Below are 13,967 nucleotides of genomic sequence, written 5' to 3' on the forward strand. Positions count from 1 at the left end.
ATCTGTTGGTGAACACACAACCAGCTGCTGGCGTTCGACACAAGTTGTTCAGCTGTATTGTTGTTGACAAACTGCGTTAATTAAACACCTTTTGGAGTCACAGAGTACTTCCTGCAGATACATAGTCTTGTGGATACAAAATGGATCCATCCTGAGGACCAGGACCACGTTACCGAACCCACCAGAACCATATACTATGGTTACATGTTGGACACATTATGCTACCTGACATGAATCTGGACACAGGAGCTTTAGATATCGATGATCTCCATTATTAAGTTGTGCGTCGATTGTAGGGGTGTAACAATATATCGTGCCACGAAATTTCGCGATACAAAAACGTCACGATACGTGTCGTGGAGGTGACAAACTGTATCGCAATATTGGGTTATTAATATGAATCTATTATGTTGACTAGAAACGCGCATCCGACCGCGACCGCGCGGACCAAAATCTTACTCCGCTCAGAAGAAAGTAGTCCCATTTTGCGGTCCTGTTTTGAGGTCTGAACCTTTACTTATGTAAGGCTGGTGTAGAGTTAAGCCTTACCTTATTAAATTAAACCTTTTTCGGGTAGCGAGTAGGATAAACACGGGACAACTTCTGCTGAGTTTGCGTGTACTTCAATGTCCGCTCAACAGCGTAGGATTTCAGAACATCAACACAGCACCTAGTGCTGTATCACCTCGCCCAATCTAAAACATACTAACAACTGATAAACTGACTAGTGTAATTATAGTCCCTGATTTACATAAGAATATAAAGAATATATTTATAAAATAATGAACCCTGAATTACCAAAATAACCTTCTTAACAAAAATAAATCTCCTCTTACACTTATAAGGTGAGCATGAATCAATCTTTTTCATGATGTAAAATTGTATGTATTTATTTATTCAATTTTAGTTGTTAAATTTCTGGAAAAGAAAAAAGTCAAATCATACATGAGAGAAACTATTCAGTTTGTGGCAAAATATTTGTACTTGTATGAAACTGAAGATGCATAATGCAAACCTGACATTTACTTTTAGTTCAGTTTGTGGCAAATGGTTAGCCTGGCTTTCTCTTTAAAACCTAAACAGTTATAAAGCATTACAAACTGAAACAATAGGGCAAACACACAGTATTGTTTTGTATTATGTGTCTTTCAAATAAAAGACAATTTTTTCCAGTCATATGTTCCTCATTCAAGGTTGTTAAAAAAATACTGCTAGAATATCGTATCGTATCGTTATTGTGACCTCAATATCGTGTATCGTACCGTATTGTGAGATTAGTGTATCGTTACACCCCTAGTCGATTGGAATACTCAGGAAGATAATGGACGAAAAACCATAAGATTTACTGATTCGATGGATAAAGATGGATAAATTGAATACAAACTTAAAGAAACATTGTGGTAATAGGCTTTAGAACATTGTGTAGATCAATATTCGTAGGCCCTGTTAAAAGAAACATTTCCAAACTTTATTTTAAAGGAGTCAACAGACTGACGTGCCTTCAGATGATCAGGAAGATCATTTCACAGACGAGGAGCAACGCTGAGCGATAAATGACTGCCTGAAGTCTGGAAAAAGTCTGAAAAGCTGCTCTGTTGGGTTGAAATCAGGTGATTGACTTCGCCACTAAAGGATACGTCGTTTTTCACCCCAACGACTGCCTCTTTCACTCTCATTGAGAACTCCTCGGACTTCATATTGAAAGATCTGGACTCCAGTCATGTGTTTTGGACTCCAAATGTCCGCTGCACATGGACAATTTAACTTATTTTCTGTCAGAGTAAAGATGTCATTTCTTTGCTCAAAATATTCATATTCATATTTCCATCAAATTTGGAAGCTTACACTCTGATCCCATCGCAGTCATTTTATTTTAACTCCACTGTGTTGGTGTGTAAAGACAGAACCATAAAAGCGTTCGTCATTGTCCAAGTACTTCTGCACCTACCTGCATGTTAGTAACTTCAGATAACTTCATCTGTAGTTGGAGACAACATTTTCCCTGTTTCACTAACAGTATTTCAAGGTTTGGGAAAACGTTGTGGATCTCCTTGGATCAGAGTTCACTGCAAAAAACTAATTTCTAAGAAAATAAACATAACTTGCTTCAAGAATATTAGTCTTGTATTTGTCTAGACGCTGGACTATTTGCTATTTTTAATAATTGTAGTCCAACTTTTTCTTATCCCATCGGTAGAGATGTTTTGCTTAATTTAAGAAAAAGTGAGTAGATTTAGAAATATTAGCCTTATTTCCAGAAAGACTGCCTTTGCAGTGTAGTAATTGACCTAAAAGGACATGAATCTGCTAAAAAGAAAGCTATAGAAATGTGTTAATAATATGTAAAGGGTCCTTATTGTGAAATAAATGATGTTTGAAAACATGTCTGGGTGTTTAAAGGCACAAATGATTTAAAAACTTGTTCTGGATCACTTCAATCTGAAATTGCGTAATTCAATGAGCTGCTCAGATTTGCAGGGTACTGTGACATCACAGACAGAATTGGCAAACCTCCCCATCATTATATCGCCCTTAAATCACATCTGCACATCTGGTTTTACAGCAATTTCAAACAGGCTTCGCCTGTGGAGGGTTAGGTGGACCAGAGTGACCCTGGGCAGGACCCTCAACCCCAGATTGCCCCCGTTGCCCCAGGCAATGATAGCACCAACCCCTTACCAATACGCACAATCACTGAGATTGACTGAGACACTGATAGAAGTTGCTTCTTGTCCTCTGGAAGACGAACCACCACGTAAAACCAGCTGCTATGAACTGAGCTTTAAAAATATGACACTTTCCTGTTAAACACTGCTAAAAACAATTCCTATGAAATTTTTAAAAAAGGCCTTATTTTAAGAAAACTAGAAGACTATCTTAGGCTACTTTGCTGGTTTTAAGTTTGAAATCTCCCCCACTGGCAAAGATTTCTGTAATTTAGCATTGTGGTATTTCAGCTGAATGATGTCACATGAGTTTTATTAAAGATCATTTATCCTATAATATTAAAGAGTAAACCCCATTTAACTGGCGTTCACCCAGAACATCACCAAGTGTGGACATGTTTTCAACCTGATTGATCGTAATGTGAATTAAAATAAAAAAGGAAAAATAAAAACCACGGGAGAATTGTCAGGATGTTCATATACTAAGTCTGTTACCAGGAAGCCCTTTTTTAAATGTCTTTCGGGATGAAAGAATCCCCAAGGTGCACGCAGTGACTGATCCGCGGAGCAGCCACCTTTGACAGCTACAGCGTCAGTGATTTAGAGCGCTTTCACTTACAGAAGGAGCTGCTTTCGTCCTTTGTGCCTTCCATGGTGCCATCCGGCAGCATCTGGAGGTAGAAGCCGTGCCTGCAGTAGAGCCGCGTGACGATGCCCTTCAGCTGGGGCTCTGCAGAGCAAACACAGTGGCAGCACACACGTTTAGCGTCCCGTAACACACACACACAGTCTTCACGCTTGTCAGGCGACACATATTGATGCTCACACCTACCTGTGAGCTTGCAAGCAGACCAAACTAGAAGCAGGTTTTGATATGTACCCGCTGAACTCAACAAACGGTGAAGTATGTGCACGAGAGAGACAGAGAGGGACGGTGGCCTCCAGCAGGATTGATGAGACCTTGGTATCAGCTAAAAAGCAGTATCTTCTTCAAGTGAAGGTGGAAAGCTATTTATCTGAATTTTTTCTTGTGCGTGCATGCGCGCGCGCGTGCATGTGTGTGTGTGCTTTCCACACGTGTGCGTAGGCGCCTGCAGCAGCTACCTGTCAATCTGAGAGAAGGTGAGCCCAGCAAACATGTGTAGGACTTGGTTAGAAGTAAGGGCATGAAGAAGTTGGCTGTTGGAGAACATTCAAAGAAAAACGTTTTCACTCCTCTTCACAACCGGTTATTTAAAGTGAGATTACTGCCAGCGTCCGTGTGGCGCAGCGAGTACATCAGATAGCCCACACTGCTGATGAGGAGGCTCAGCTCCCCTGATGAAGCCTGCAGAGCAAGTATAAGTCGTACCAGCTCACGTTCGTACCAGCTCACGTTTCGGGCTCCAGCATGTCACATTGAATCAATTCAAATTCTAGTGTCGTCCACAAGTTGCTAAACCAGCTTCCTCTGTTTGTTTACTGTTTGCAAGCTTTGGAAGCTGGTGGGAGCATGAAATTAGCCCTTTAGGTGTTTTTTAAAGAAAATGTTCAACGTTCACACCAAAATCTAAAAGGCTTGAAAGCGGTTACAGATAAAGAAATACTGTAAATGAAAAAAAAAATACCAAAACATTAAACATGAAATGAAAGTTATGATTGGATTAAATTACCGGTAATTAATTTAATTTGCATATTGTGATGTCACACAGCGGCGGCCATATTTCAGTAAAACTGAATTTTGAACGTATTTTATATCTGTTTATATTTTCCACATCTCTGTATTTCTTTCATAAATTTTATATATTATATATGTATATTATATGTATTTTTGAGCATGTTTCATAGTTTTATTTGTGATAAAGTCCCAGAAATCATCATAAATCTAAAAATAAATTGAGAGAATCAGTGGGTTTAGCGCTCGTCAAATCGTTGTTACCATGACACCGAACAGGCAGATCCACTCATGATGCTCTTCCTCATTGGTCATATGAGCCCAGACATTATCATCGATATTTACAGTGATATTTTGATGACCTAACCTGTTCCCACGGCTTTCTACTGCTCTACGTTTTCCGCCTCAGTTTCCTCCCTCATGTCCAGAAACTTTGCTATAACTGAGGTCGGTTGGGCCAACGCTGGCGATTGTGGAGGCCCCGACGTGCTGCTTGGTGAACACCACCGCTGTGAACGAACACGTCACTGCCATTTGACACAGACACTTGGTCACTTTCACTGTCACTTGATCACCAATCGTCATCCTCACAAGTCAAATATTCTCCTTCCAAATCAAAGTCGGCATGTACTTGACAAAAATCTTCTTCAACACGGAACAGACGTTTAGATATTTGTGTCCTCCCTATCGCTGACTATGAGCACCTACTTGTCAGGCTGGGAAGAAATATTTACTTGTGGATTTGGTATAAATGCATGCATTGTATTGACGTTACGATTGAAACAACACATGTCCGCCACCGAAGGTGGAAAGCTGTAATAAACTGTGTCCGTTCAGTCAGTCAACTCACACTATAATTAATACGTTATAGACTTAAGAGTTTAGCATCTTGGATCTAAACGTCATCACTTTCCACAGTTTAGTAGGGAGTGGCGAGTAAACACTGAACCCCCGTCACGGTCGTAAGACCTGGGGTCTGCAGGTGGATGCTGCAGTGAAGGTGGGGTTTATTTTCTTTTAGTAGAACAATGAACTAAAAGGCATAACTGTTTTGAGCATAACACATTTGCTTTTATGTATTTATTAATTCTCGTCTACTATGTTTACAATGGTACATTTATTATTTAGTGATTATTATAGTTCTTTTTTTATGTTTTTTTTATTTATTGTTCTGCTGTTTTATTTATTAATTTATATATATATATATATATATATATATATATATTTTTTTTTTTTTTTTTTTTTTTTGTGCTTATGTTTGAAATAAAAGATATCAAATCAAAAAATAACTGACATGAAGCATGTATAGGGGTGTGTGCTTGAGTTGCTTGCCTGAACAGCTTAACTCTGAGCTGCTACATGTGACAATCAGTACTAAATATAAGTTAGGCCAGACTTTAACTCTATATGTTGTCATGGGCCGTGAGGTAGCCTTTAAAAAAGCAAAAGGAAGTTGTCTAAGCTTTGTCAGCTAGCATTAGTTTGTACATGGTGACAAGCAGATGCCAGCTAGAAGATCGGAGTAGGATTTCAGTTTATTGTGTGACATCAGGTAAAAGCAAAAAAAATGATTTAAAAAAAAAAAAAGAAATAACCAAGTGAACATTCAATAAGAAGAGAAATAGATCCTCATAGGAGTTGTGACATTGAAGAGATTGGAAATATGAGCGCGGACGCTCATGAGCGACCGCTGCATCATAATTAAGAGCCTAACGGGCCTCGGAGACTCGGGGGAGAACAAACAGTCCGAGAGACGTTCATTTCTGGAGTGAGGTCGACCAGCAGAGAACAAAGCTGGCAAGCTGGTTAGCTACCAAAGTATGTTCACATTTTCCAACATTGTATTTAAAGTGTGTTTAAAAAGAATGAAGTCATAAAAATGAAAATGACACTATAGATGGTGATTTCATTTAAAAGACAGCATCTGTTTGGGGGTTTGTGCAGGTTGGTCAACTAAAGCAGCGTCCTGGTCACTTTATATAGATACCTGATTATGTACACTGGATTTGAATGGTTTTCAAAGGTGTTGTTTTGGGATTAGAATAGAGGAGAGCAGGATAATCCACCGTGCAATGATGTGTACCAACATGGATTTATACAGTAAATCACTGCGATGCAAAATCATGACATCAAAATATCCACAACACATCCTTTGCTCAAACAATTGAGAAACATTTGCGGTGTCCTCGTTCTGAACAGCTGTTTGCCTGACGTGTACAACAACTTGCCTCGCTGCTTTTATCTGCTTATTGTAGCCAAATAAGCATCGCTGAACATCAACATCGACATCTGACAAGATGTGGTACAACAATGTCGTGATGGGCATCATGAGACGTTAAACATGATTATAATCTTGTAGCGAGATGTTGATGTGGTCACATAAGGTTTCAGCAGCATCTCTGTGTGTAGAAGCAAAAAAAGTCAGGAAAACCTGTTCACTTTGCCATTTTTCAACCTTTTTATTTTGAAATTGCATGTATGCGTAATTAGGGGTATGGTCTTATGATTGACAGCTGGTTTAGCCAGTTAATAGCTGTCACCATGCCAATTGTGGTTTAAAACTGTCGTGAGTCGACCTCTGAGCTGCAAATGAAGACCAAAAGAGTATCATTAGTTTTATTTTGAAGATAATGTGGCTTGTTAATGGTGCTAAGTAGGGATGGGCGGTATGGACTAAAAAATGTATCACGATAATTTCTGGCATTTATCCTGATAACGATAAAAATGACGATAAAAAAAATACTTTTTCTTTCTTTCTTTCTTTCTTTCTTTCTTTCTTTCTTTCTTTCTTTCTTTCTTTCTTTCTTTCTTTCTTTCTTTCTTTACTTCAGGCTCATTTCTTTCCTTCTTTCTTTCTTTCTTTCCTTCTTTCAGCTCATTTCTTTCCTTCTTTCTTTCTTTCTTTCCTTCTTTCAGCTCATTTCTTTCTTTCTTTCTTTCTTTCCTTCTTTCTTTCTTTCTTTCTTTCAGGCTCATTTCTTTCTTTCTTTCTTTCTTTCTTTCTTTCTTTCTTTCTTTCTTTCCTTCAGGCTCATTTCTTTCTTTCTTTCTTTCTTTCAGGCCCATTTCTTTCTTTCTTTCAGGTTCATTTCTTCCTTTCTTTCTTTCTTTCTTTCAGGCTCATTTCTTTCTTTCTTTCTGGCTCATTTCCTCAATTTATCATTTTTACCGCGAGATGACAAATTCTTACCGTGGGGAATATTTTTGACGGTTTATCGTGAACGGTAAAATATCACCCATTCCTAGTGCTAAGAAAGGACTGCGACTGCTTTTGGGCTGGTTTGGTAGGATTCTGGGCGGAAGCTTAACAAAGTATCCCGAAGCAAGTTAAAACTTGCTGCTAGGTTATTGGTCCAGCAGCTTGGTCCTCTCGTTGAGGGACCTTTGCTTCAGATCATTTCAGGGGGGACAGACATTTCAAAGGGACTCCTCATAAAACCCATGGATGACATCAGAGGAGCTTCTTCTCACACAGTCTGTGTTCATCTAACCTCGTGTGTCTTTTCCTTCCAAGCGGCCGCTCACACACGACTGAGAGGGTTTTTTCAGCCGAAAGTGCTGAGGGAGACCAAACAGTGGATCAGAGGGAATGCCAGAATGCTGAAGTGTTTCCACAATCAACTTTTAATGAGACGCATCAAATATGGATGAGCACCGAGAAGTCTGGGGGCATCTGGCAGTTGGCCCTCGGTCGACAGAAGGGAGGCTTGTGTGAATAAAAAGACAGAGGCATGCTAATGGACAACGCCACTTATTTAAACTGTCCCTTAAGCACATCGATTCAAGGAATCAATGTGCAAGGTTGGCATCCCCGCGGGTTTTTGTTGACATGTTTGCGATTATGTGAGCTTTATGAGAAGTTTTCTGTTCATTATCTCAGCAATTTTCAAAGTTATCATTCTCCATGATGTGAGGGTCAGCATTTTTACCGTTTTCAAAAATGAAATCTATCTGTGAGGATCAGGAAGTTGACCTGAAGCTGATTTCATTTTCCTTCTATAAACTGTGAATTTGCTGCATTAGTCAAAGGAATTCGAGACTTTAATCTGGGCTTTCATGTAAACAGTGTGACACAACATGTTTAGAAGCTTTTCACGGCGGGCTCTGGCCTCCTCACCGAGACCGAGTCGCTGTAATTACTGAAAGATAAGAGCTCATCCATCCGCTGCTGGCTGACGAGACGCAGAAGGTCAAACGTGGAGTGAAGTAATCTGTTATATCCTGAGTGGTAATCTCAAATTAAGCTTTCAGGCTGCACACCAGGCCATGTGCTGCTTAACACATCTGCCACCGGGCACAACTGCGCCGTGCAAAAACAGCAGAGGGAGGACGGTGTTGACCTTTGACGAGGCTCCGCCTCTGCACAGCCCCTGTTTGATAGCGCCGCTGTGATCCAGAATTCCTCCCCAACACAAGGTCGCACAAGATTACTGATGCGTGTGTGCCGCAGGGATACAGTCTTCACACGCACAAATGGCCACAGGCCCTCTGACATTTGCATCTTTTTTGCTAAAGGCAGGAGACGCTGCCAGGAGACACACCTGAGGCGCAGGGTTACGTAAACTAAAGCTGTTAACGTATAAGCACACACACTTTAACTAAATACAGACATATATACAGTGGATTTTTTTTCCAGTATTTTACACTTTAACTCACTATTAAGTGCTAAAAGTTGTTGCTGTATTTCTATTTTCAGTCAGTATAATGGAATTTCAACAGCTGGTCTGCAGAAAGGCTACCAGGTGATTTTACTGCAGAGTTGTGACTTAACCGATCATTCAAGATAAAGACAATAAAGTTTTTGTATTTCTGGCTCCGTCTATGTCATTCTTGACAGGGTTCAGTTGAACATTTAGTTGCACACGCATCCTGAAATGAAAGTTAGTTTTAGTTCAGTTAGAATCTGAGAAAAAAAATGCAGTTTTTAAGAAATTCTTGTGCCGGTAAGTCTGCAGGATATGAGTAATCAAAGAAAAAAGTTGACGCAATTTCCTACAGCCTTAATAAAAAAGATTTTTTGGTCAAAATAGCACAGAGATAAAGTACTAAAGTGAAAGGAGCTGATGGACATTTAAACTGAACTGTAAAAGCATTAAAGCAGCACTATGTAACTTTTCCACCTTAATATAATATTTCCAAAGTCATTGTGATGGTACATCAACTTACAACAGATTTAATGACACCTCTGTCATGGTCTGAGGGGTCTGTATCGCCTTCACTGGCACAATGTAACTTGGAGGTGGATGGTAGGAACCCTTCCACACTACTGGTAAAGCACTACCGCTTTTGTCCAAAGGAGCCGCCAAACTCAACAAAAGCTGAAAGTTACATTGTGCTGCTTTAAGTGGGGTCAGGATGAGAAGGACGACTTCAGTAACTGCCTGAGCTGTTATTTTGCTGTCTGTGTTTTTTTATTTAAACCCTTTTATTTTTATTTGCATGGTTATATTAGCAGACTACTGAATAAAGCTCCAGTGTATGTTGAAATGTTTTTAAAACTTTCAGTTCGGTTCAAGTTTACGTTTAAGATTTGTTATCACTTCATTTCATTCTAATAGCAAAAGCTTGTTAAAGAGGCCCAAAAAGACCATCCATCCATCCATCCATCCATCCATCCATCCATCCATCCATCCATCCATCCATCCACACACACACCCATCCATCCATCCATCCATCCATCCATCCATCCATCCATCCATCCATCCATCCATCCATCCATCCACCCATCCATCCATCCTCTGCTGGTGGGACAGCAACCTGAGCAAAGAGGTCCATACCTTCATCTAACCTAACACATCCTCCAGGACCTCTGAGGGGAATATCGTGGCATTTCCAAGCCAGCCGTGAGACCTGATCGCTCCACCATGTCCTAGGTCTGCTGAAGGCTCTGCTCCTGGTTGGATCTGCCTGAAACACCCCCAGGAAGGCATCCAGGAGACACCCTAACCTGATACTCCAACAACCTCAGATCGCACCTCTGGATGTGGAGGAGCCGCAGCTCTAATCCCAGTCTGCCCTGGATAACTGAACTTTTCTCTCAGAAAGAGTCATTTTTAGCAGCTTTTTATTACCCGATCTGCACCATTCTTCACTGACGCATGAACAAGACCATTCCAGTATTTTCCAACCATGGACTCAGATTTGAAGATGCCTCAGAATTCTTCTTTTGCCTAAATGCCATTGACACAACGGGACTGAAGCAAATTCATGTTTTTGCCACATACGAATGCATCCTGGGAACGTGTCGGCTTGAGTGGATGGCCAGCACAGGCAGATAATAGATTTTGTGAAACATATCCTACAGCGTAAGAGCATGTGGTGCTGTGTGAGAGGAGGATTTGTGGCTCATAATCCCACGGACATTCAATGCCAATTATGGCGTGACCTTAATAAAGACTGGGATTAATTTCCCTTGTTAAGAATTTCAACCAGTAAAGTCACCTTGAACCTTCCGGCTGCTAACATCAAATGACAACTGGGCTGCAAATAGTGTTATTTTCACCCCCATTACACACCGCTATACTTAACGTGGGCGTGTGTGTGTGTGTGTGAGTGTGAAGAGAATGGACTTGGCTGAAAGAGCAGAGATTGTCTGCCAGGGACTGTGTCTGTCTGTCATCATGCATACACAGCAGGAACACAAAGTACAAATATCTTTGTCTCTTCCGACGTGCCTTTTCTCGAGAGTCCTCTGTGTTTACCGTCCAGCTTAGGAATCGAGGGCTTTGTTCCAGTGTCAGTGTTAAAAGTAAGCTAGCGTAAAAAGAAGGTGGAGGTCAAGCGATATGGGATGATGAGTATTTAAATCTTAGCAAATGTAAAATTTACAGTAATCTTTAGTTTTTAGGAGGGGATTTTACTAAAGTGTTCCATCGAAAGGTTCCCAATTAAAGTCGTGATGGCGTTGAACGCCTGACGGCGCTGCAGCCACACACCAACAATTTGATTAGATTGTCAACATGTGCTGTTGTTGCATATGTTGGAAAAGCTTGGAGGAGGTAGTTAAGAATCTGAATTCATCAGTATGCGGTTCAGACACCCTGCCAGCCAGCGCTTTTTCAAACTATTTTTACTCTAGAAATAGTGTTGTGCTGAAGATTGGAATTTATTCACTCCTTTCACACGCTTTCTTTAATTTTGCACAAAAAGAAGTCATTAAGCCTCTAATAAGCAAAGGCAGCCTGAATTTAAAATAAATAAATAAATAATTACAGGATAAACTCTAATATTTCCTTTATTGGGAAAATTATCGAGACAGATGTTTTGATTCAGCTGAAAAACGTCTTGAATGCATATGGTCTCCTGGACAGACTTTCAGTCTGGCTTCAGACAACCTAATAGCTTTGCGACGGCACCAGGTGAGGTCAAATATGGTGTCCATCTAAATACCAACTCAAGACAAACATGGATTTTAGTTCCCTTTGATCCTTGCTCAGCTTTTGATTACACAGACTATAAAACTGAGTTTGGTTATGAGGCAGTGTTCCGTTGTTCTCGTTAGTGAACAATCTCAGCCTATAATCATGACAGGGAGTCCCTCAAGGATACATATTTAGTCTTGTTCAGCCTTTACCTGCTTTTCCCCCTTCAAATCAAGCATGACAACAATGAAGCTCCACAGCTATGCAGATGACACTCAGATTTATTTGGCTCTTTCACCATTAGACTCATTCTGTCAGTGCTTAGAGGAAGTGAATAGTTGCATGCAGTCAAACTTCCTTCAGCTAAATGAAGACAAGCCAGAGACAACTGTATTGAACCACAAACGGAACATGTAAACATTTTGTGGCATGATCCCATACCTGGGCTAAAACCCAGGTTAGAAATTGTTTTAAGTAACTCTGACTTGAGCTTCAGGAGCCGCATAAAAATGGTTTCCAAATCAGTTATGCATTAGATCAAACAAATATCAGTCAGTGTGTTTGGTCATCTGTCTAGTCTTCCCAAAAAGACTTTTAGACAGCTTCAGCTCGTTCAGAGCACTGACAAGAACCACAAAAACTGAAAACCAGTTACCAACAAAACAGACTTGAGGTGTGCTGCTGGTTGGCTGCTGTTAATAATTTAGGGATGCAAATCATTCCTGGACTTAATATTGAATATAGAGCCAAAGTAGGGCACTGAGATGATTAGGAGGAGGCTGGAAAACATCTAAAACTTGCAGGAGTTCAACACCCCTTACTGATACCATGAGTGTTTTGTGTCAGAACGTGCAAAAACTTCAGGCACAGCATCTTATGTTCAATGTAACACTTCCTAATAGATGCTGGCAGATGCTCTTTTTACCGCCAGGGGTTGCTGTACTGTCATGCAACTTTTCCACGCCACTGCAAAGATCTTGGCAGTACTAGGTGAGGATAAAAGGTAAAGACCGGTGTGAAGATGTTGGCTTTATGAGGCACGTTTCCACGAGCAGGAGTTCCAGGTAAACCCTCCAGACGGGAACCTCTGATAGGGTTGACGTCTCCTCGGCCCCCTCAGCCGGCGTGTCTACATACTACATGTAGTGCCGCATAAGAACCGTTGACTGAAGCAAATGACACGGCCATCCATGGTAATGCACATTGTTTTTGATGTTCGCAATTGGCCAGCTGCATAAAAGCAGACGAAAAAGAAGAATGCAGCAAGAAAAGAAGAAAAAAGGAAATAAATGATTTTTAGAAAATACACTGCACTGGTAGTGATTGAGATTGAAAGATTATTTATCTGTTGTTGGCATGACAACATGAACTGCTAACAGTGTTTCTGACGTCTGATTCAGTATCAGAACCAGCTGTATTGTTGAGGTTTGCACATACAAACGAGGGATTTGGACTTTGGTTGCGTCGTCTCTTGGTCTCTTCCTTGCATTGGCCAAACGTCAGAATTCAAATTAGGAGATTTTGATTTAATAAAATTACAAACCACTCTAAAAAAGCAAAGGGGTCAAAGGTAAGGGAACCTTGGCTAACTTTAAATTCAAGTCCTTTGTTCCTGTTTGTACATAGTTTTTTTTTCTAATAAACTAATGCCACCAGCTGTATGTTCGTAAAAGCCTGACATTCAGGTGTCCTCTTTTTTTCCTGCTCGCTGCATAATCAGTCCTCCCTAATATTTATTTTCCTTTTTTTCGCTCTCATTTCCCCTCCCTCGCTCTGCTTTCATCGCCCCTCACTTTCTCTCCCTCTTCCTATTCTTTTTTACACTTCTCATCCCAAAAACGGCATGCCTAATGAGCAGGGAAGCCCTTACTTTTGCTCTTTTTCGAGGAGCAGAGAACTGATGAATTGAGAAAAGGGTGAAGGAAGAGTAGCAGCTCTTTACAGGAGCAGAGACTGAATGACAGACTGTCACTCAGAAATAAAAGGAAAGGGCAGAGTTAGAGGTGGGGGGTTGTCTAAGATTTCACCACAAAGCATTTAAATGTGTACTGATTTCACTTCAGCAGCACTGGGACACACTGATGAGTCGCCACTGACGTCCCGTTTAGCGAATGCGTAATTACTTTTTTTTCCTCTGTTAGATCACTTGGAGCTGATGTCACAGCGGCAATAACTGATTACTATACTTTCATCTGTTTGTTGAGATGTCTTCCTAAACGCTCTCTGTTCAGTCAGTGTCAGCAGCGGCAGCGTAGGGGTCCTGGGAGCACAGATGTGCATCACCGC

The 13,967-nt window shown here is 40.6% G+C and overlaps 1 protein-coding gene across 2 annotated transcripts in view; it reads right to left on the reverse strand.

The window, feature by feature from the left end:
* fgf11a (fibroblast growth factor 11a) overlaps nucleotides 1-13,967 on the reverse strand; it is a 131,664-nt gene that overhangs the window by 66,187 nt on the left and 51,510 nt on the right. For both annotated transcript variants that reach the window (XM_061710671.1, XM_061710670.1), the window contains one exon: nucleotides 3,286-3,396. In XM_061710671.1, the coding sequence (XP_061566655.1) occupies nucleotides 3,286-3,396 (111 nt within the window). The remainder of the gene's footprint in view (nucleotides 1-3,285; nucleotides 3,397-13,967) is intronic.

Source organism: Cololabis saira, chromosome 20 (assembly GCF_033807715.1).
Source record: "Cololabis saira isolate AMF1-May2022 chromosome 20, fColSai1.1, whole genome shotgun sequence".
NCBI classification, from domain to species: Eukaryota; Metazoa; Chordata; class Actinopteri; order Beloniformes; family Belonidae; genus Cololabis; species Cololabis saira.